General features: G+C 35.6%; 1 protein-coding gene across 7 annotated transcripts in view; it reads right to left on the bottom strand.

Moving 5' to 3' along the window:
- Positions 1-25,143, bottom strand: part of DNM1L (dynamin 1L) — a 58,445-nt gene that overhangs the window by 11,487 nt on the left and 21,815 nt on the right. For 4 of the 7 annotated variants that reach the window (XM_027129265.1, XM_027129266.1, XM_027129263.1 and 1 more), the window contains exons 2-9: positions 17,662-17,809; positions 12,310-12,356; positions 11,830-11,901; positions 10,501-10,587; positions 7,236-7,398; positions 4,710-4,830; positions 3,188-3,319; positions 2,054-2,260 (exon numbers count right to left, since the gene is read on the bottom strand). In XM_027129265.1, coding sequence (XP_026985066.1) covers positions 2,054-2,260; positions 3,188-3,319; positions 4,710-4,830; positions 7,236-7,398; positions 10,501-10,587; positions 11,830-11,901; positions 12,310-12,356; positions 17,662-17,809 — 977 coding nt within the window. Of the gene's footprint in view, positions 1-2,053; positions 2,261-3,187; positions 3,320-4,709; positions 4,831-7,235; positions 7,399-10,500; positions 10,588-11,829; positions 11,902-12,309; positions 12,357-13,825; positions 13,865-17,661; positions 17,810-25,143 lie in introns of all 7 variants that reach the window. The other 3 variants (XM_027129260.1, XM_027129261.1, XM_027129264.1) reach the window with 1 other exon arrangement.

The raw sequence follows: 25,143 nt of genomic DNA on the forward strand, positions 1-25,143 counted from the left end.
CTAACTATGGAGCTCTCCCAATCCTTGAAAGAAATGAAAGTGGTCTCTCTTCAATGTTCTAATAAGGTTTGATTAGGTAATTACAAAGATATTGCTTAATTAACTACTTATAAAACTGTCCATATGTTATATGCACTTTTCTGGTTATGTATTATATTTAATAAGAAGTATTTAATTAAAAATTATACTCCTTTTGCCACCTAATCAACCCTTGTGTTACCCTGACCTACCTTACCCACTGAACTCTTTAAAGGTTTATCTTAGTAATCTTTACTTCCCTTAATATGCATACATTTAAAACCATTCAGTAATTAGTTTGTTAAATATTCTACAGTATTAACTCACATAGAAGGCTACCTGGGTCACACGAAAGTACATAGAACTTTATATATATACATACAAACACACAGACATGAAGTATGTGTATAATTGGAGAAATCTGAATAAGCTGTGTGGATTGCACCAATGTCCATTTTCTTGCTTTTTATTGTACTACAGATATGCAAGATGTCAACGCTGGGGGAGATGGGGTGAAAGGTGAATGGGACCTCCCTGTACATTTAGTTGCAACTTCCTATAAGTCTATAATTATTTTTCAAAATTAAAAGATTTTTTTAAAGGTGAGAGTTTAGAGAAATGGATATTCTTTTATATTGCTAGTAGTAAAACAATACAATCGGGGCTTCCCTGGTGGTGCAGTGGTTGAGAGTCCGCCTGCCGATGCAGGGGACACGGGTTCGTGCTCCGGTCTGGGAAGATCCCACATGCCGCGGAGCGGCTAGGCCCATGAGCCATGGCCGCTGGGCCTGCGCGTCCGAAGCCTGTGCTCCGCAACGGGAGAGGCCACAACAGAGAGAGGCCCGCGTACCGCAAAAAACCACAAAAACAAAACAAAACAACAAAAAAAATACAATCGGGCTTCCCCGCGTAGTGCAGTCGTTAAGAATCCGCCTGCCAATGCAGGGAACACGGGTTCAAGCCCCGGTCCGGGAAGATCCCACATGCTGCGGAGCAACTAAGCCCATGCACCACAACTACTGAGCCTGCACTTTAGAGCTCATGAGCCACAACTACTGAAGCCCACGCACCTAGAGCCCGTACTCTGCAACAAGAGAAGCCACGGCAATGAGAAGCCCACACACTGCAATGAAGAGAAGCCCCCGCTCGCCATAACTAGAGAAAGCCTGCACGCAGCAATGAAGACCCAACATAGCCAAAAATAAACAAATAAAATCAATAAATTTATTTTAAAAAATACAATCTACTAATAGCATAGCAATAATAAGAGACTTTGAGGATGTCATATACCCTTTCATCTAGTAATTCCACTTCTAGAAATTTAACCTAAGGGTTTACTTGGATACATGGCCCAAAGATAGTCCATCACAACATTGTTTATATTTGTGTATAACTGAAAGCAAACTATCAATAGTAGGGGACTGGTTGAACAAATAAGAGTGTATGTCTAAAAAGTAAAATAATATGTAAATCTTAAGACTGAGAGTACAAATATACAATTACTACTAGTTGTTTGTGACATGTTGATTTAAAGAAATGATTCCATAGCATCTGATTTCTAAAGATGTGTATTACAGGCAGTTATATGTTTTATAGAAGCATAGAAAAATGTCTAGATTAATGCCAAAGTAACAGGGATTATTTCTTAATGATGTAATTAAAAGCAATTTTGTCCTTATGTTTTACTCTTCTTACTTATATGCATTTTTGTATTTTTTCATGAACAATTATATTGTGTGTATTAAAGAAACAACAAACATATTTTAATTATGAAAATTTTATAAATGCTTATCAATTAAAGTCTTGTTTTAAAGAAAGCCCTGAAACTTTTACCGTGCTTTACATAATTTATAAAGCATTTTACATACATATGAGACATTATCATTTCTACAAAATGATATTCCTGTTTTACAGATAATAAATTACAATCAGATAATCTCAGAGTTAAGTCACTGTAACTAAAGATCTTTATCTTTTATCTTTATCTAACCTATCAATCCAGGTAACCAAATCCATAGAGAAATTTCTTACTTACAGCTCTGAAGTTTCAATATATTTCGCAGTTCCTTCAATAGTATTACAATATTCTGTGGCAAATTTGGTAATAAGCTGGAGTAAAGTAGCACTTTTATCATCCACAGGTTCACCATAGCTATTTAGAAGAGACTGATATTGAGCAGCTAGAACATTTATTCTTGTTTTCAACTCTGGCAAGCAATCTCTGATGTGATGCATCAGTAGCCTAACAAAGGTGAGAAAGGAAGAATTTTAAAGTAAATGTGTATTTTGAAGACCCAGGCAGGTCAAATTTTAAAATGCAAATAATAGGGAAACCTGTCAATTTGCCCTGGTAGGAAATAATGCAATCTTAGACTAGAAGGTAAATATGTAGCCTGAAAAAAATGACATGAAGGAAACCATCTTAGTAAATGCTTTTTAAATGTGCCTTCAACCCATCAAATTGTAGCAACTGCTAGAGAATCAAATATAAATTTTAAAAAAATTTTTATATTATTGCAGTTACCTCAAAGAATGTAAGCTACTCAATCCAATTCCACCTACATTATTTTGGTTTCCGACTTATCTTTTACAATGGATACTCAGCATAGTGAAAATCAATCTTGTTAAGATACATATCCATCAGCCTTTAATTTATTTAGGGAATAAGCCAAAAGTAAAAGAAAATAGCTTTTACTTCAGTCATTTATAAATTATTTAGAAAGGCCTTCTAATCCCTCTACCATCAGTGCATACTCAGAATTCAAGGTGTATAGTTTACATTCTTTTTATGAATAGGAACAGAAGACATCCTAAATTAAGAATAGGTTATGTGAAAATTATAAATCTTAATTCAGTTCCTGAAATACAAAATGGAAATGAAGTCATCTGCCATCTAGTTCTATCATCAAAAGTAAAATGACTGTCAAGAATTTCATGATTAAGGTATTTTAAAATTCACTTGAGCATTCCTAGACTACACGATGATTTAATGCCAACCACCTCAATAAAAATAAATATCTACATTATAAGAACCTACTATACAAGAAACAAAAAGTGAAATTTTACAGACAAGGACACTATAAAAATGTAAGGAACTGATAATCAAAGGTCTCAGACACCTATTGGCAACCCAGAAACATCTCATTTTCCAAAAGGTAAAAAATGTTACCTGTTTAAAGTCCTGGCAAGATACTTTGTTCCATTTCTATTGGCCAGAGATGGGTATTTCTTTTGAAGGAAAGCATATTCATCACGGATTGAATCAGTTACACTCTTCTTATTATTAATATCTAGCTGGCTCCTAAGGTTGAAAAATAACAAAACTGTTCAACTAAAGTCAAGTGTGGTACTAAGTACTCTGGATAATGAGGATGATGATAATGATGATAATGATGATGGCACGAGGCACTGTCTATAATGCCTGACATGAATTGTTAATTCTCACAATCAGTCTATGCAATAGGTATTATCCCATTTTATAGCAAAGTAACTAAGGCCCAGGGAGATTAACTAACTTACCCAAAGTCACATATTAAGTAGTTCAGCCAAGATTCAAACTGTGTGACTTTTAAGTAAGCAATGCCTGAATAATTTAGGCCTCATTATTACCATTACATTATTACCATTACCATTAACTACAGTCAAAAGCAGTACTCTTTAAGTAACAGGGATAAACAGGTGAAAATATATGTGTGTCTTAATCAACTGTATATTTTATCCATGGACAGGCAACTAAATTGAGTAGCCATCTACAAATACAACAAATAGTTTTATACCACCTGCTTGCATGAAAAGAGATAATAGGAATTTTTAAAAAAAAGAGTAGGGGTGAGGGAGAAGGACATGTGATTAGAAGCAGACAACTGTAAAGACATCACTTAGTAACATTTTCATTTTAAAAGGTCTGAGACCAAAGATGTTAGGAGCCATTTAAACCCACATTATATCTAGTTTGTAGATGAACTAGGAGTAGAACCCAGATCTCATGACAATTTCAGTGCTTCCTATTTTATAAAGGCTTTGGACTAAGATCTCCATTTGAATCTGGCTCTGCTTTCACCAGCCATGTGACTTTGGTAAATGTATAACAAGTTTTCTGATTATAAAACAGACCAATATACATATCTCACAGGGACGTTGTAAGGGTTCAAAGAGATACCCTTAAACATTTTTCACAGTAGAGCATCTAAAACTTAAGTAGACACTCAACTGTAGTTAGTTTCCTTTCCACAATTTTTTATTTCACCTACTTATAATTAGGATACGTTTAATAAAATTTCTCCAAGTCACTTCCTGGCAGTTATGTAGAATCACTAATGCTAGGGGTTAAATCGATCTATTAAAATACTACCACCCTAAGAACACTTGACTGGTGTAAACTAAATAATACGTTTTTTTATCCAGTGCCCTCCTCATACATAATGTAATAGACAGGGACTTTTTAAGCCTAGCCATTAAATTTTCTTCCATTTTGTGGCACTGCTTACTTTAGAAACACTTTCTGTTTAAAAATATCTACAGGAGGCTTTAGTGAATCTATTCCTTTACAGCAATGAATTCTTTAGCAATACCAAGATTATAGTAAAAGGGGAAAAAGTAGGGACACTATCACATTTCAGACTGATTCAAAAAATTCAGATTTGCTTTGAAATGAGAATGCTGCAATTCTTATCCCATTCTTGATTGCTAACCTGTTAACTATTCCAATTATTCCCAGTTTGACTGGTATAACCCTTCCCATCAATACATCCATGGCATCAGTACCCGCATCCATGAGATCAAGTTTAGTGATTACAGCTAGGGTTCTGCGACCTGGTAAATGCAAAAAAGAAAAGAAATGACCCATTAAATTAAGCTATTAAGTATTAATAAAGGAAAATCCTAATCTATAATCCCACCTAACATTACCGTTGACATCATTTTGGTAATGTTTTTCTAACCTTTGCTTACAAATACTTTTTAAAAACTACTTTTAATCATCATGTTTAATTTAAAAAATTTTTCACATATAATTTTTTATTAGCTCTTCGGGCTAACTTTTTTATTAGCATTTAAAAAATTTGTTTAAAATTCACTCATGCCTAGTGAGTGAATTTTTTTTTTTTTTCTTCATTACAATTTATTCTTTCTTTCTGCCCACCCCTCGGCATCTCTTGCCACATAACCAGCCCACCCAACACTGTCTTGGGTTCAGGGCTGCTTCACAGAGGTACACAGTTCCACTGGTTCCAATCACAGGGCATGGGATATGATGCAGACTGTGACTAATTTTCTGTATGACTTTGTTGGCTCTGTATGGTTATATACAGGGAAGCCGAGTTTGTCCAGAGCCTGGGTGTGGACAAACAACATATGGGAGACGAGACCCTGGCCCCGGTACTCAGGCAGGGTGACCCCCAACTGCACTTCTCCTGTCTAGTCCATCAGGGACCAGGACACAGGGGAACCCTCTGGCCCCAGCAGGCAGAAGGTAGGGAAGGCCCGGATACAGTGCTCAATGAATTGCTGGCTCCTCTCATTGCCACTAAAATGCCAGAATTTATTCACCATGGCAGCGTGGACAGGATCCAGGGATGAGAGTTTAAACATCTCTTGGTTAATGGCTTTTTTTCAGTTCTATGAGTTTTGACAAATGCAATGTCACCACTACCTCAAAACAAAACAGTTCCATTGCCCCCCAACCCCCACCAAAATTTCCTTGTACTATCCCATTCCTAGTTTTGTCTCTTCCAGAATGCTATATAAATGGAATCATATATATAGCCTTTTGAGTCTGGCTTCTTTCACTTGGCATAATGCTTGTGAGAGTCATCTATTTTGTTGAACGTATCAATAGTTCATTCCTTTTTATTGCTGAGTAGTATTCCACAGTATGGACACACTATAGTCTAGTTATTCATTCCCCATTTGAGAAACATCTGTGTTGTTCTCAGTTTTAGGAGATTAAGAATAAAGCTACTATAGATATTTGCATACAGGTTCTTTATATGAACATAGGTTTTCATTTAACATCGGTAAATAACCTAGGAGTGGAATTACAGATTTAACTGTTTAAGAAACTGAGAAACTTTTTCCCAAAGTGGCTATACCATTCCCACCAGCAATGTATGAGAGTTCCAGCTGCTCTGCATAATTTCCAATTTTACATATGGCATTTTTCAATTAGAAGCATTTTTGTATTTTGGTCCAAATCTATAAAATCATCCTTTTTAATGATTCCATATTCTATTATTATCTTATCATTCCTACTGTGGGCCATATATTGATTCTTATTTTTTATAAATAATACTGGATTGGATTATTTCCTTATACTATATTACTAGATTAAGATCACTAGATCAAAAGTACGATTATATTTATGGCTCAAGGGTCAGTTTAAAATAGAATTAATGTATATAAAATGCCTAACAGTTTACTTTATATAATAAAAGTAAAATTTAGATAAACATTTTGATATAGTTTATCTTTTAATCTAAAATGAACATTAATTACTCATATAATAAAAGTTTCTTAAAAACTTGAAATAAAAAATTTTAAGAAATGACGCCGTTTATAGGAATTTTAATTAGCAGTCTTAGCATTAACATTTCCTACCAAATTTTTATTTTAAATTTTTATTCAAAGTAGGAAATAAGAAACATGACACTGCCCACAGACCCTCAATACTCAGATGAAAAAAAAATGGCTCCTGTATACAGCAAAGCATACATTTATTAGCAGCAATAATAACTTACAGTCTGGCATCTTATATAAGATGCACACTGCAGCATTAGTCAGGTATCATATACTGACTCACAGCATGAACTATATTTCGAAGAATCCCCTCTGCCTTGAACCTCTGCAGAATGTAGATACCATAATTACCTACTATACTATAATAGTCTACAATGATTATCTACCATGACAGTTACTCTTAGAAATCAGCCATTCAAAAACCTAAATCATTTTATTTATACAAAACAAACTTTTTGCGAAGCCATCTTCTTATTTTAAAATCATTAGGTAATCATTACAAATATGGACATCATGTGAAGTATTTTTGCCTAGCCTGTACAGCAATTTATCCATTTCCACCAAAATTTCTAGTTGATAATATAAGTAAAATAGAAAAGCATTATTTTTAAAATAGCTATTCTTTTTAAAAATAAAAACTCCTCTCGAGGGTAGATTTACCATGTTAACCAAGTATCTCATTAAAAATTAACATCTGTCCTTACCATCTGGATCTACCTCCCTTGAAATTTTAAGTGCCTCTGATGTTGCCATATCCGTATTAGCAGCAGTGACAGCGAGGATAATGGAATTTGGATTACTGATGAACCGAAGAATGAGCTCTCTGATTTGAAGTTCAATATCCTTAGGTTGATCACCTACAGGCACCTGGACCAAAAAGAGATGATCAAGGAACTAGTAATAAAAATCAACTCTGCTTTTTTTTTTCCTCCATTTAATCCAAAGAATATAGGTATTACTCCATTTACAGATAATTAAAATGTAATTATATACTAGTGGTAGAGGCAGAAAAAGTGGAGGAGGCAGAAGGGAAGGCAGGAGAGGCAGGCACACTCAGTGTAGCTTGACAGAAATACATCATAATTTCTGTCTGACTCTTGTTTTTTCACTCTAAAAATGTTTCTATATGGTGCCAATCCTTCTTCCACCAAGTCAAAATCAGTCTTGAATAATTGGAACTCTTTGACAGATCGTGTAATGTCAATTTGTTTTCGGGCACTGCTTCTTTTACATCTTCTTCCTCATCATCTGGCACTGTTTCAGAAGTACTCATTTCCATCAACTCATCTTCTGTTAATTCCTCCCATGCACTGTCTACTTTAGCTCTTGAATTCCTACAAGATTCATATCTTGAAACCCTTCACCCACCCACCCACTTTTTTTTGGACATGTCCACAGTCTCTTTCATGATTTCCTTGATTGGCTCTGTCATAAATCCTGAAGTCTTACACAACATCTGGACACAGCTTTCTCCAGCAGGAATTTATTATTTCAGACTTAATGCCTTTCATGGCTTTTTCAATAACAACATCTTCAATAGTGTAATCCTCCCAGACTTTCATGATGTTCTCTCTAACAGGGTTCTCCTCCGTAGTATTGACAATCATTTCCATAGAGTTCCATGTGTAATAAGCCTTAAAGGTCCATATGACCCCCTGATTTAGAGGGTGAATAAGGGACATTGGGTTTGGAGACAAGTAGACCACTTCAACACCTGTGGCCAGGGGCACTGTCTAATACCAAAAGAACTTTAAAAGGCAGTCCCTTACTGGAAAGGTACTTCCTGCTTCAGGGACAAAGCATTGATGGAACCAGTCCAGGAAAAGGGTTCTCTTTGTCCAGGCCTTCTTTTGGGGCAACCAAAAGACTGACAGCTGACTCTTTTGCCTTCAAGGCTTGGGGGTTAGCAGCTTAATAGATAAGGGAAGTCCTGATCATGAACCCAACTGCATTTGCACAAAACGGTAGAGCTGGCCTATCCCTTCCTTCCTTACATCCTTGTGCCTGCTTCTCTTCCTTACTAATAAATGTCCTTTGTGGCATTTTTTTCCAGAATAGGGCACTTTCATCTGCATTAAAAACCTGTTCAGGCAGATATCCTTTCTCCTTAATGATTTTCTTAATAGCATCTGAGAACTTGTCTGCTGCCTCCTGTTACCTTGATATTTTTTAAGCCAAACCTCTTTCTGAAATTATCAAACTATCCTTTGTTGGCAATAAATTATACAGCTTTAGATCCTTCACCTTCCTTTTGCTTTAAGTTGTCATATGTTGACTTTGCTTTTTCTCAAATAACGTTATAGTCTATAGGTATGCCTTTCCTACAGCAATCCAGCACACACATAAAAGTTGAAATTTCAATACAAGATATAAAGGCATTGCACATAAAGTGCAAGGTTTTCATGCCTTCTGGCATAGCTGCAGCACTGCCTTCATGAATTTCCTTTTCTTTTTTTTTTACAATGGTTCTTAAGTTGGATTCATTTATCTTGAAATGGTGGGCGACTGCAGACCTCAATCTACAGTGCATATCAAGCAATTCAACTTTTTCTTGTAACATCATGACTTTTCACTGCTTCTTGGGAGCACTTCCAGCATCACTAGTGGCACTTCATATGGGTCTCATGGTGTTAATTCAAGGTTTACGGTATTACACTAAACATGATGAAAAATATGCAAGAACCACAGAGATCACCTTTTACCATGATTTACTGGAGAGATGAACTGCTCAAGCAGAGATGATTAGCATCACACGGCATTTTAACAGGCTATTCACAATACTTGAGCTCAGCACAACAGCAACAGAAGGTGGCTATGAAATTATTACAGTAGTACAGTATGTACTACAGTTCATCTTACGCAGTTATGATTAAATACTGCATCTTTACATTTGTTTACATTTCTTTCTGCTTCAAACGGCACCATGTACAGTCTGTGTGTGCATAGGTTTTGATAAATTTTAACTTTTTATAATAGATTTGTAAGTTAATTTTTATTAATTTTTTCAGTATTTCTAGGCTATGCAGTTGTCTGCAAGTTTTTTTCAAATTGTCACAAATCTCCAGAAGAATTTTCCAATATATTTACTGAAAAAAATCCACATATAAGTGGACCCATGCAGTTCAAACCCTTGTTCAAGGGTTGACTGTATAGTGTAAACATAACTTTTATATGCACTGGATAAACAAAAAATTTGTGTGATTTGCTTTATTGCGATATTCACTTTATTGCAATATTCACTTTATTGTCGTGGTCTGGAACCAAACCTGCAATATCTCCAAGGTATGCCTGTATTTTAAAGGTAAGGAGAGCTAGAGGATTTGCTGACAGAGAAAGTAGGGTGTAGGATAAGAAGTATCAAGGATGACTACAAACTTTTTGGCTAAGCAACTGGCAGAACAGAGTTGCCATTTACTAAGATGGAGGAGACTGTAGAAAGATCAAGTCAGGTTGAGGGACAGATCAGGCATTTGGTATTAGACACATCAAGTTTGAAATGCCTATTAGACATCTGAAGTGTGTATGTCAAGTAGACAGTGGATATACAAGATGAATATACAAGTCTGGAGATATTTGAGTGTTGTCAGCATACAGACACTCATATTTAAAGTCATAAGACTGGATAAAATCATCAAGAGGTTAGGTGTACCCCTTTGACAAGAGGTCCAAAAACTTAGCTTTGGGGCACTCACTGTTTAGACACTGGGAAGACAAGAAACCAGCAAAAGAGACTGAGAAGGAGTGACCAGTGAGATCAGAAATAATCCTCTAGAGTGTGGTATCCTGGAAGCAGAGTAAAGAAAGTGTTTCAAAGAGAAAGAAGGGCTCAACTATGTCAAATGCTGCTAATAGATCAAGGTAGTTGCAAAAAAAAAGCTGATTAATCTATATGAGGTTAAGGAAAAACTACATTTGTTCAAGTGAAAACAAACATGACCATACCCACAATGAGTAACAACTATTCTTTACCTTAGTCATTCCTGGCAAATCCACAAGTGTCAGATTGACAACATTGGGTGAAAAAATCTTAAGATGAATTGGTTCAGGGCTTACTCCCTAAAAATAAGTTTTAAAATATCATATTAAAATCACATTAAAACTTCAATGAATAAAAATGCTAAAGTAAACCTCATTTTCAGTATTATACATTAGATGCTTTTAAATATTAAATAAACCATGATTTCTAAAACATTTCAACAATCAAAACCCGATGAAACATATAGGAAATAAGGCAGCTAGCCATAGGTTATAATCCCATCCAACCTTATACTATTAATATACATAATTTATTTCCCCTATATTATTTCACATTCTTTTCTCTGGATTCTCAGCAGATAACGTTTCTTAAATATGTTTAATAGACTTAGTGCTGAACAAAAGAATAATGTATCACTATCCAAATTTATGAAGTTCTTGAGTTCAGGGAGTGAGACATAGGTAACAAGTTATCCAAATCAGGGAAGTATGGCGGCAGCAGCAGTAACTAAAAGGTAACCTGCCCAGAGACCAATAATAAACAAAGCTTAGTCAATCACTAAAACAGAGACAAATATCCTGAATAGGCATAAAGAAATTAACATGGCTCCAAAAATGCCTTTTTGTCAGGAAAAACCTCTCCAGCACAGCATCCGGCAGATAAAAGGACTCAATAAGTATTTTTTAATATTAATACTTAGCTAAGGCCCACTTGTGGGATTAAACGTACCCATACAAGAATGTAGGTAACAACAAAAGAGAAGGGAACAGAAAAGTAATAAGAATAAAGAAAGAAGAGAGAGAAAACAGAAGCATTTAAGGGAGTCAGTGATAGTGCCTCGTGTCAAAATTAATCGTATCTTAGACACCTAATTTACTTTAAATTCTCAGAATCTGAGAAGACAATTCAGCTGTTAACATTACTTTTCATTTTCATTGAAAAAAAACCCCTTAATTTCCCGTTTGCTTTCATAAGTAAATCTAGCCTTACTCAGGTAAGAAAAAGAGCTCTTCAAAATACATGGATCTTGTAAGTTATATATTGCTTCTTAAATTAGAATACAGTCAATCCAGCAGAAAAAGATAACACTGTAGGAAGTATTAAATTAAAAAGTTACATAATAAAGTGATATATAAATCTCACGATCAAGAATAAACACCTAAATGAAATATCTGATAGCATATAAAAACTCTAAGAAACAAAAGGTATTAAATAAAGTTTTTATATATTTGGGAAAATACTCCATTAGTTTCAAAGACCAGAATACTCTTGATGATATATTTATCAATGGGTATAATTTCCAGCTCTAAAGAGATGCCTACCTTATTATTTCCTGAAATCCTTTCTGTTTCATTTTCAATTTCTTGTCGAATTTCATCAAAATCTGTGTAAAGCTAAAAATTATTGAAACAAAAAACACGGTATTCAAAATAAGATTAAAAGTTCTTAAGCAGGGTTTGATAAATTTCAAGGATGTCTATGGATCTGCTTCAGAGAATTAGTAAACAAACTCTAATATACACATATATTTTTTCTGAGCCAAAGAGTCATAGTTTATATCAGTTTTTCAAAGCTGCCTGAGCCCACAACAGTTAAGAGTCTCAGAGAGAACAGGTCTCAACTTAAATGTTTTCCAAATAAACTACTATGGTTAGAAATGTTAAGATTTATTTTATAAGGAACAGCTGCTTCAAGATAACAATGCTACATTGCCAATCATAAGAAACTAAATTATCAACTACTTGTACCCCCAAAAAATGTTTTCAACATGTTACTTCTTCACCATATTCTTCTACAATTACCTTATTTTTGGTGTGAAGAAATTTACCCCATTCTTCTGCTTCAACCCCTGGAAAAAGAAAAACTCCATTTATTGGAAACTATGGAAATTACTTTTTATCTTTATTTAGGAATTCAAAAAGGCAGTACAATATTATTTTTTCCTATTTTGCCATTAACTACAAGTTAACGTATATTTTAAGATCTGCTAAATTATACTCTCACATTTTAAGAATTGTACCAGGTATTTCAGAAACGACTAATTTCAGAGTTGCTCACAGGTCTTCCCACTATTTGAAATCTAGATTTCAACAAATAAAATTGTTTACCTCTCCTCATATTATAGTAAAATATGTATACTTTATTTTTAAATATCTTACACATAAAAAGCAGTTTATCTGATGAAAATACTCAAGTTAATGGCTAAAAGAAGAAAACTTATGAGTCATACTGAATAATAATGCAAAAAGCATATATAATAGATTTACATGTAACTCATAAAAATTTGCAATATGTGAATGAAACAGCTAACTTTTCATTCTGTTTTGTCGTTTTTATTTTAATTTGGTTTCTTGTTGGTAACCCATAAAGTCACAATTTGTCGTTACTTTAAAGAGCTCTCTCAGTAGTGTGAAGCTACTCCATAATTTATATGCATTTTCAACGTGATTTTTCCCCCCCAGGAACAAGATTATGTTCTCCCTTGGAACTGAAGGTAGGTAAGAAATGAAATGGCATGGGGTGTGGGGAACCTGGCATATGCCCTGTATGGAGTTGCTACTCGCCAGTAGTTTCCAATAATAGGTCTGCTCCTCTTGCACTTGCTGAAAAAAGGAAAAATTATTCACTGCAGGTACTGTTTTGAGTGATCTGAGACTTGGAGAGCAAATTTTGTTCTGATTTTCCCAGAAAAGCTAGAAATGCTTAATTGTAGAAAGGTAAACTAACTTTGCCTCCCCGAAGCACAGCTATTCTGTTTTTGCCAAATTCAGAGTTTCAAACGTCTTAATGATTAAGTTTATGAATAACACATACCAGCCACCTGAGATCAAATTAAAATGACTGTAAGATATTCAAATAAATATTTACTGAGGAAAAGGTGGATCAATTTCTTTGGTGGGATAAAGGTAAAGAAACTGGATCCTTTTTGCAAGTAAAATGCTCACCTACTTGAAGCTTAGTACCTTCTTCCAAGAAGTCTCATTGGAGAACTGGAGTAATCTAGATGAATAGAACTCAGAGGCAGGTACTATATACCAAAGGGGTGTTCTTAATTTACCTTATCATATAGAAGAGGCCTGGCTTCACAAGCATGTTTTTAAAAATAAAAATAAAATAAATTACATTCACCACCAAAAAAAGCCTGCATTCTGATGCAATGCCAAAAGGTAACAAGAACCACTAACACCTGCAATCAATCAATGTGGATAGGCAAATAAAAATGGAAGAAAAAAAATGCACACAGCCTGTAAGAGTACAAAAGCACACATGCAGGCACAATAGGAAAAGAAGGGCCAAAAACAAATGGATAAAGGAAACCTTTAGAAAGGTGTCTTGAGTTTTTCCATGTAGCAGGGTCTGTAGTTAAAGAGAAACAGCACAGAATGATAAGTTTAGTGCTTATCCCTAATATTTGAAACCCTTCTAAAAAATCAAGTGTGCAAAAAACCTGAACACATTTCAAATGCCATTTCAAATGCATTCAATTATTCCAAATTTACAACTATAAAACTTCCATTACAATTAGTTATAATTAGAGGGATTATATAATATTTTAAATGACACAAATGAAGTATATAGTGTGCCATAATTTATTTTTTATTTTCCATTACACCTAATTATATCACCTCTGGTTTCTAATTCTAACAAAGTGGATTAAAATTAATTTACTATTCAAAAATTTGTCTTAGACATCTGATAACTATGGGTAAAGATAAATTACCTAGTGGAAAAAAATCTACAAAACATATCAAACACATCTTTCAAAACCTTTAAAGTAAATATGAACGTATTTACCAATTGAGCCTTCTAAGGGATTATTTTCTTTGAAATATATATTGAATTTAACAGAACACCACAGAAACAATTTTGGTCTTTAGTCAGCATGCTACTTTTGGATTTAGTCTACAAGGAGATCTGAGGAAAACTTAATTTATTTCTTATAAATATATAAAAGGTAATCATAGAGTTCAAACTAAATCACCATCTCACTTGAAAACAGTTTTTGTTTTTAATAAGATTTTATCAGAAAATTCTTTTACATTGGCAGAAGTGGGGGGCAAGATGAAAAATACTATAAATCTATATATTGACACCTCAATTATCCTATGTAGTTGGCAGAATGAGGGATCTCATGTTATATAAATTTTCCTGATAATTGAATTATACATAGTAATACTTAAATAGTTTAGCCAGTTTTGATGGACCTATATTTAAAATGGATTATACTGCTCCATGTCATGTTAGAATCCACTGCTCTTAAACTTACCTATTAATGGTAACTTATGCCTTTGTTACATAATAGAGCCCTTTGAGGCTACAAATCCCTATACAAAATGGTTAGACACTGATTTTTTCTTTTTTGAAGTTCTCCTGTCTTTATGTTTTCCTCCCCTTTCTCCTGTATGGTTGCCAGGCTGTCAGGTAGTTCATACTCTTCTGGCTGTCTCCTGCTTCACTGTTCCTAATTTCCTCTAGGGTAGAATGATTTGTGGTAAGGTAGAACTGTTTATCCTAAGGATAAATGGGCTCTGATGAGAAGTTAAAGAACTATTCTAGTTATTAATAATATATATGACATTTAGTACTCAAAATTTACAAAATCTATTTTGTGTTCTGGGTGGCTGAGTTGTCATTTGAAGTGAGGTTTTATGTTTTTTAATATAAAAAATAAGCACTAAGCTTGGGGAAAAAAAAAAAATATATATATATATAGGTAAAGATATGCAGATTTACTGACCAACCACCAAGAAGAGACATCAACAAAACAGAGTGGACATACAAACAAAGAGATACCAAGGAACTGACACTTCTATAGCTGAAATGTACACCCCTTCCAGAAACACTGCCCACATCTGCAAATAGTTTCTGAGAGACAGGATATCATCTGCCCTTTTCAAGGTGACTGAAGAAAATGAAGAGTTAAAAGCAACAGACTTAACACCATACAGTTTCTTGAAGTCTTAGTTTAAGGTATTTGGCAAAATTGATGATGTTAGTGAGAATGAAATTTTTAAAGAGTTATTCTATACATTTGAAGCTGGACCATAAATTAGTCCAAAATGATTAAATTCAAGGTTCAGAATTTCAATAATAAAGAAATATTACAGAAAAGCAAAGCGATGAATAATATACCAAGAAGCTACCTAATATAATTAAAAGACTCCTACATATTCCAAAATATTTATCATATTTATCATACCAAAAATATTTATCATTATATCATTATATGTTAACATCTACAACTTCATTAACTTGCTTTAGCGATTAACTTTCTGTAGTCATTGTAGATGCTCATGACAGGTCTTTTTTTTTTCCCCTTTAAAAAAAAAAATCAAACTATCACAACAATGCTCCTATAATAAGTAAAGGAAAAGATCAGATACAGAAATTAAAGTAACTCCAATTGCATCAAATTATCATCCCATCTTAGATTAGAATATAAGAAACAGAATGAAACTTCACTGAAAACAGATCTCTGCAGAATGAGAAACAAACATGGTACTCTGCTGCAAATGCAATTTAATACTTAGAACATTTTATAGACTTTTATAAATAAGACAAAATGTGAACCAAACACTGAAGATTAAACATATTACTCTCATCAAATATTCCAAACCTCACTAATGTAAAAGTATGATTAATAGAGGATACATATTTAATAGGCAATTTAAAACATGCTAATAAAGATAGTGTGTCTTAGGGCTTCCCTGGTGGTGCAGTGGTTGAGAGTCTGCCTGCCGATGAAGGGGACGCGGGTTCGTGCCCCGGTCCAGGAAGATCCCACATGCCGCGGAGCGGCTGGGCCCGTGAGCCATGGCCATTGAGCCTGTGCGTCCGGAGCCTGTGCTCCGCAACGGGAGAGGCCACAACAGTGAGAGGCTCACATACCGCAAAAAAAAAAAAAAAAAAAAAAAAGGTAGTGTGTCTTAAAATATTTTCAGTTGAACCAAAGAAGAACTGCTATAAAGGATGGTGCATATTTTCTTATCATGATACTCCACGTTTACTATTTGGGTGAGGGAGGACTCTAAAAAGTATGTGCTATATAGGTAAGCCTTAGCAAGAGAAGGATAGTAAAAAAAATAATAATAATTAGGGACCTCCCTGGCAGTCTGGTGGTTAAGACACCATGCTTCCACTGCAGGGAGCGTAGGTTCAATCCCCGGTCGGGGAACTAAGATACCTCATGCTACGTGGAGTGGCAAAAATAATAATAATTTTTTAAAAAAAAACTCTTTCTAAAAATAATATTCATCTTAGGGCTTCCCTGGTGGCGCAGTGGTTTAGAGTCCACTTGCCAATGCAGGGGACACGGGTTTGTGCCCCGGTCCGGGAAGATCCCACATACCGTGGAGCGGCCGGGCCCGTGAGCCATGGCCGCTGAGCCTGCGCGTCCAGAGCCTGTGCTCCACAACAGGATAGGCCACAACAGTGAGAGGCCCACATACTGCAAAATAAATAAATAAATAAATAAATAATAATATTCATCTTAGATTGAAGGGCCAAAGATTCAAAATTAGCAGACACATGGCAAGACCAGAAAAGGGAAGGTAAGATAACATTGTCATGCTGAAAAGCTAAATCATTTTAATTTTATTTAAAAGTAAATATTTAAACTAGAATCTAAAATATTTAAATTCTAGGGACTTCCCTGGTGGTCCAGTGGTTAAGACTCTGCGCTTCCACTACAGGGGTCACAGGTTTGATCCCTGGTCGGGGAACTAAGATCCCGTGTGCCGCGTGGCGTGGCAAAAAAAAGAAAATATTTAAATTCTAAAACAAAGTGAAAAAGCAAAAACATTGTTTTAAACACAAGGAAAAAAAGTTTAAAACACTCCAAAAGACACAAAAACTTTTAAAAATAACTGATTCTCATTTACCAAGTAGCTCACTAGATCCCCCACTAAATAGCATTAACAACAGTTTACTAAACTGAATTACCAAAAAGGTTCTTTTTCAAACAAGTTGACTCACGGTCCTCAAAAACAACAAAAATTACTCTTTTTTAACATGAGAAAAGACGCATACCACTTTTCTTCACAAGACTCCTGATTTTGCTACAGCCACTAATTTCTAATTAGCTCATATCTTTTGAAGATTGGACCAAAAATGAAGAATTTTTAAATAATTTATATTCCAATTCTAAAATTTACCATTTTCTTCTCCTGTTGTTTTTCGTTTATCTTCGGGTGAAACATGGACTAGCTGCAGAATGAGAGGTCTCCGGGTGACAATACCAGTGCCTCTGGGAAGCAGGTCCCTCCCCACTAGGCTTTCTAGCACTGAGCTCTTTCCACTGCTCTGAAAACGGAATACACAAGAGCAAAATGAGTTTCTTAACAGGTTTTTTTGTAACTCAGTAAGACTATGCTATATAATTACTTTAAAAAAAATTATTGCCAAGTCTTTTAAAATGAAAGTTTAAAATGAAGTTTATTATCTATTATATGATCTTTATTTCTTTAAAATAAAAAAGTACAAAAAGAGAAAATATATACCCTAGTGCAAAATCAATTAGTTATGTGGTAACAATATCTATGATTATTTCATGGGATATATAAAAATTTATAACTCAAAACAAAAGAGAGTGACAATATGAAAGCCCCAATTCCCCATAATTTTCCTACCTTTTCTGATACTCTCAACCATATAATATTAGGTATTTTCAAAACCTATATAATATTGGTATACATAAAATTATGCCCAGAATATGTAGATATTTTACTTTAAATGGGATAGTAGTACTATGTATATTTTTCTCTAACCCACTTTTATTTTTAATATAACAATCAGGGATATCATTCCATATCAATATATTTACTTCTGTGCTTAATAGTTAAATAGTATTCTGTATGTAAAACCAAACCCCAACTGATGGACATTTAAATGGTCTTTGCCACTATTAACAATGCTGCAATAAACATACTTTGTACATATAACCTTACTCACTTATCCTATTACCTCATTAGATTTACTTAGTTCATTAAATGAAATTGCTGTGATTAAAGAGCATACAGATTTTACGCATTCAGATACTACCAGACTGCACACTACAAGATGGGGGGCACCAAGCTATGCTTTATGTTCAATCTGCTGCATCCCCATCAGCATTGGGCATTACCACTTTTTTGAGTCTTTGCTACTTTTTTTTGATAGATAAACACTGACAGTTCATTTAAATTTGCATTTCTTTATTATTCAGCCTAGTATCACTTTGTTTAAGGGCCTTTTGTATTTCTCCTTCAGTGATTTGCTTGTTCAAATGCTGGTGTATTATGTGTCTTATTAGTTTATAAAGATCTTTATCCATATAAGTATTTATTTTTTGTTGTTTTGAGTATTTTCCCCCAACTTTTTATTTTGAAAATTTCAAAGCCACAAGAGTTGCAAGAATATTAACAGTGAATACCCATATACTGCAACAAAAGTACCATATACCTTAACTAATTATTAGTATTTTGACACATTTGCTTTATGTCTCTTCTTACACACACACATCTTTTCTTTTGCTGTCCCTTTTGAGAGCAGGTTAATATGTCATGACATTTCATCCCTAAATATAGTGGCATATCTCTAAGAATAAGGGCATTCTACTATATAACCACACTACAATGATCACAGTGAGGAAATTTAACATATACACAATACTAATAAACAGTACATAATCAAATAATATATAAACTTGTCTCTATTATGCATTTTTATATTATACATAAATGTTTACAAATTTTCTATTTTTTCAACTTTGTAATTCATATTTTTCTGTAACAGAATGTTTTCCTTACTGTATTTTTTCTTAGTCAAAACTAGTACATCTTCTAATTTCATACTTCTACAAAAGCAAACACCCTAAACTCATCTACTGTATCAGAAAGGGTCTACAAGAAACAGATGGCCCATTCAAGTTAGAATAATTTAAGGAAAGTTTATTTACAAGTGGACTATTTACAAAGTTTTGGAAGAGGGGGATCACAAGGGATAGTGCAATAACGTGGGCTGGTAATGACAGAGCAGCTCTTATCACTCACAAGCTCCAAAAGATGGATGAGAACTTTTAGAGAGCCAGCCAAAGGCACCTACACATAGGAAGTAAGCCAGGGGAATAAATACCCAGACTTTAGTCTCCTCCTTTCTCTAAGTCCTGCCAAGGCTCCCTATTTCCAAACCCAATAGGCAGAGGACATTCCTATTGTCCAGAAAGGTCCCCTATGATGGAGAAAACTAATGTTGAGTGGATAAGGAGTGTCAAATTTAAGATTATGTGGCACATCCGGTTTTGCTACGTTTTGGAGTCCAGGTTTGCCGCTCTCATAAGTAAAATGGGTGCTTCCCCCATTTCTTTTCTGTACTCTAAAATAATTTAAACAACACGCAATGGGGACCTTCAAGATGGCAGAGGAGTAAGACATGGAGATCAGCTTCTGCCCCACAGATACATCAAAAATACATCTACAGGGACTTCCCTGGTGGCACAGTGGCTGAGAGTCTGCCTGCCGATGCAGGGGACACGGGTTCGTGCCCCAGTCTGGGAGGATCCCACATGCCGTGGAGCGGCTAGGCCCATGAGCTGTGGCCGCTGGGCCTGTGCGTCCAGAGCCTGTGCTCCTCAACGGGAGAGGCCACAGCAGTGAGAGGCCCGCGTACCGCATAAAAAAAATAATAATAATACATCTACAGGGCTTCCCTGGTGGTGCAGTGGTTGAGAGTCCACCTGCCGATTCAGGGGACACGGGTTCCTTCCCTGGTCCGGGAAGATCCCATATGCCGCGGAGCAGCTGGGCCCGTGAGCCATGGCCACTGAGCCTGCGCATCCGGAGCCTGTGCTCCGCAACGGGAGAGGCCACAACAGTGAGAGGCCCGCATACCACACACACACACAAAAAAAATACATCTACATGTGGAACAACTCCTATAGAACACCTACTGAACACTGGCAGAGGACCTCAGACTTCCCAAAAGGCAAGAAAATCTCCACGTACCTGGCCATGTGGCTGACAGGGTCTTGGTGCTCCAGCCTAGTGTCAGGCCTGAGCCTCCGAAGTGGGAGACCGAGTTCAGGACATTGGACCAACAGAGATCACCCAGCCCCGTGCAATATCAATCTGTGAGAGCTCTCCCAGAGATCTCTGTCTCAACACAAAGACCCAGCTCCACCCAAAGGCCAGCAAGCTCCAATGCTGGATGCCCCATGACGAACAACTACCAAGACAAGAACACAACCCCACCCATTAGCACAGAGGCTGCCTAATATCATACTAAGTTCACAGACACCCCAAAACACACCACCAGACACGGCCCTGCCCACCAGAAAGACAAGATCCAGCCCCACCCACCAGAACACAGGCACCAGTCCCCTCCACCAGAAAGCCTGAACAAGCCACTAAACCAACCTCACCCAAAGAAGGCAGACACCAAAAACAACAGGAACTATGAACCTGAAGCCTGCGATAAGGAGACCACAAACACAGTAAGCTAAGCAAAATGAGAAGACAAAGAAACACAGAGCAGATTAAGGAGCAAGGTAAAAACCCAGCAGACCAAACAAAGGAAGAGGAAATAGGCACTATACCTAAAAAAGAATTCAGAGAATAATGGTAAAGATATCCAAAATCTTGGAAATAGAATGGAAAAAATAGAAGAAACTTTTAACAAGGACCTAGAAGAACTAAAGAGCAAACAAACAATGATGAACAACACAATAAATGGAACTGAAAATTCTCTAGAAGGAATCAATAGCAGAATAACTGAGGCAGAAGAACAGATAAGTGACCAGGAAAATAAAATAGTGGAAATAACTACCGCAGAGCAGAATAAAGAAAAAAGAATGAAAAGAATCAAGGACAGTCTCAGCGACCTCTGGGACAACATTAAATGCACCAACATTCAAATTATAGGGGTCCCAGAAGAAGAAGAGAAAAAGAAAGGGTCTGAGAAAATATCTGAAGGATTTTAATTGAAAACTTCCCTAACATGGGAAAGGAAATAGTCAATCAAGTTTAGGAGGCACAGAGAGTTCCATACAGGATAAATCCCAGGAGAAACACACCAAGACACATATTAATCAAACTATCAAAAATTAGGTACAAAGAAAAAATATTAAAACCAGCAAGGGAAAAGCAAAAAATAACATACAAGAGAATCCCCATAAGGTTAACAGCTGATCTTTCAGCAGATACTCTGCAAGCCAGAAGGGAGTGGCAGGACATATTTAAAGCGATGAAAGGGAAAAACCTACAACCAAGATTACTCTACACAGCAAGGATCTCATTCAGATTCCACGGAGAAATTAAAAACCTTACAGACAAGCAAAATTTAAGAGAATTCAGCACCACCAAACCAGCTTTACAACAAATGCTAAAGGAACTTCTCTAGGCAGGAAACACAAGAAAAGGAAAAGACCTACAATTACAAACCCAAAACAATTAAGAAAATGGTAATAGGAACATACATATCGATAATTACCTTTAATGTAAACGGATTAAATGTTCCAACCCAAAGACATAGACTGGCTGAATAGATACAAAAACAAGACCTGTATATATGCTGTCTACAAGAGACCCACTTCAGACCTAGAGACATATACAGACTGAAAGTGAGAGAATGGAAAAAGATATTTCATGCAAATGGAAATCAGAAGAAAGCTGGAGTTGCAATTCTCATATCAGACAAAATGCACTTTAAAATAAAGACTATTACAAGACACAAAGAAGGACACTACATAATGATCAAGGGATCAATCCAAGAAGAAGATATAACAATTGTAAATATTTATGCACCCAACATAGGAGCACCTCGATACATAAGGCAAATGCTAACAGCCACAAAACGGGAAATAGACAGTAACACAATCATAGTAGGGGACTTTAACACTTCACTTTCACCAATGGACAGATCAACCAAAATGAAAACAAATAAGGAAACACAAGCTTTAAATTACACATTAAACAAGATGGACTTAATTGATATTTATAGGACATTCCATCCAAAAATAACAGAATACGCTTTCTTCTCAAGTGCTCATGGAACATTCTCCAGACTAGATCATATGTTGGGTCACAAATCAAGCCTTGGTAAATTTAAGAAAAATGAAATCGTATCAAGTGTCTTTTCCAACAACAACGCTTTGAGACTAGATATCAATTACAGGAAAAAAACTTAAAAAAAAAAACAAACACACGGAGGCTAAACAATACACTACTTAATAACCAAGAGAGCACTGAAGAAATAAAGAGGAAATCAAAAAATACCTAGAAACAAATGACAACGAAAACATCATGACCCAAAACCTATGGGATGCAGCAAAAGCAGTTCTAAGAGGGAAGTTTATAGCAATACAATCCTACCTCAAGAAACAAGAAAAATCTCAAATAAACCACCTAATCTTACACCTAAAGCAATTAGAGAAAGAACAAAAAAAAACCCCAAAGTTAGCAAAAGGAAAGAAATCATAAAGATTAGATCAGAAATAAATGAAAAAGAGATGAAGGAAATAATAGCAAAGATCAATAAAACTAAAAGCTGGTTCTTTGAGAAGATAAACTAAATTGATCAACCATTAGCCAGACTCATCAAGAAGAAAAGGGAGAAGACTCAAATCAACAGAATTAGAAATGAAAATGGAGAAGCAACAACAGACACTACAGAAATACAAAGGATCATGAGAGATTACTACAAGCAACTATATGCCAATAAAATGGACAACCTGGAAGAAATGGACAAATTCTTAGAAAAGCACAACCTTCAAAAAAAAAAAAAAAAGGCAAAGCACAACCTTCCGAGACTGAACCAGGAAGAAATAGAAAATATAAACAGACCAATCACAAGCACTGAAATTGAAACTGTGATTCAAAATCTTCCAACAAACAAAAGCCCAGGACCTGATGGCTTCACAGGTGAATTCTATCAAACATTTCGAGAAGAACTAACATCTATCCTTCTCAAACTCTTCCAAAAAATTGCAGAGGAAGGAACACTCCCAAACTCATTCTACGAGGCCACCATCACCCTGATACCAAAACCAGACAAAGATGTCACAATAAAAGAACAGTACAGGCCAATATCACTGATGAACATGGAGGCAAACATCCTCAACAAAACACTAGCAAACAGAATCCAACAGCACATTTAAAGAATCACACACCATGATCAAATGGGGTTTACCCCAGGAATGCAAGGATTCTTCAATATATGCAAATCAATCAATGCAATACACCATATTAACAAATTGAAGGATAAAAACCATATGATCATCTCAATAGATGCAGAAAAAGCTTTCAGAAAAATTCAACACCCATTTATGATACTCTCCAGAAAGTAGTCATAGAGGGAACCTACCTCAATATAATAAAGGCCATATATGACAAACCCACAGCCAACATCATCCTCAATGGTGAAAAACTGAAACTATTTCCTATAAGATCAGGAACAAGACACAGTTGCCCACTCTCACCACTATTATTCAACATACTTTTGGAAGTTTTAGCCACAGCAATCGGAGAAGAAAAAGAAATAAAAGGAATCCAAGATTGAGTTATTTGTAGTGAGGTAGATGGACTAAGAGTGAAGTAAGTCAGAAGGAGAAAAACAAGTACCATATGCTAACACATATATATATGGAGTCTAGAAAAAAAAATGGTTCTGAAGAACCTAGGGTCAGGGCAGGAATAAAGACACAGACATAGAGAATGGACTTGAGGGCACAGGGAGGGGGAAGGGTATGCTGGATCGAAGTGAGAGAGTGGCACTGACGTAGCTAGTGGGAAGCAGCTGCATAGCACAGGGAGATCAGCTCCGTGCTTTGTGACCTCCTAGAGGGGTGGGATAGGGAGGGTGGGAGGGAGACACAAGAGGGAGGAGATATGGGGTATATGTATATGTATAGCTGATTCACTTAGTTATAAAGCAGAAACTAACACACCATTGTAAAGCAATTATACTCCAATAAAGGTGTTAAAAAATAAAAATAAAAAAGAGACCTGTACCACAATGTTCATTACAACACTATTTACAATAGCCAGGACATGGAAGCAACCTAAGTGTCCATTGACAGATGAAGGGATAAAGAAGATGTGGCACATATATACAATGGAATATTACTCAACCATAAAAAGAAACGAAATTGAGTTATTTGTAGTGAGGTGGATGGACCTAGAGTCTGTCATACAGAGTGAAGTAAGTCAGAAAGAGAAAAATACTGTATGCTAACACACATATATGGAATCTAAAAAAAAAAGGGTTCTGATGAACCTGGGGCAAGACAGGAATAAAGATGCAGACGTAGAGAATGGACTTGAGGACACAGGGATGGGGAGGGGTAAGCTAGGTGCTTTGTGACCACCTAGAGGGGTGGGATAGGGAGAGTGGGAGGGAGACGCAAGAGGGCGGAGATATGGGGATATATGTATACATATAGCTGATTCACTGTTATACAGCAGAAACTAACATACCATTGTAAAGCAATTATACTCCAATAAAGATGTTAAAAAAAAAAACACGGAAATTTCCTGTTCTTTATGTGTTTGATTAAAAATCTATCCAGAAAAGTCAAGTAATTCTCATGGATTTTCAAATTTATAAGCATAAATACTTATAATATTCTTAGAAATTGTTCACTTTTCTTATTTCTAGTATTTATC

Source organism: Aethalodelphis obliquidens, unplaced genomic scaffold, assembly GCF_003676395.1.
Source record: "Aethalodelphis obliquidens isolate GAN/ISIS:26980383/991018 unplaced genomic scaffold, ASM367639v1 scaffold36, whole genome shotgun sequence".
NCBI classification, from domain to species: Eukaryota; Metazoa; Chordata; class Mammalia; order Artiodactyla; family Delphinidae; genus Aethalodelphis; species Aethalodelphis obliquidens.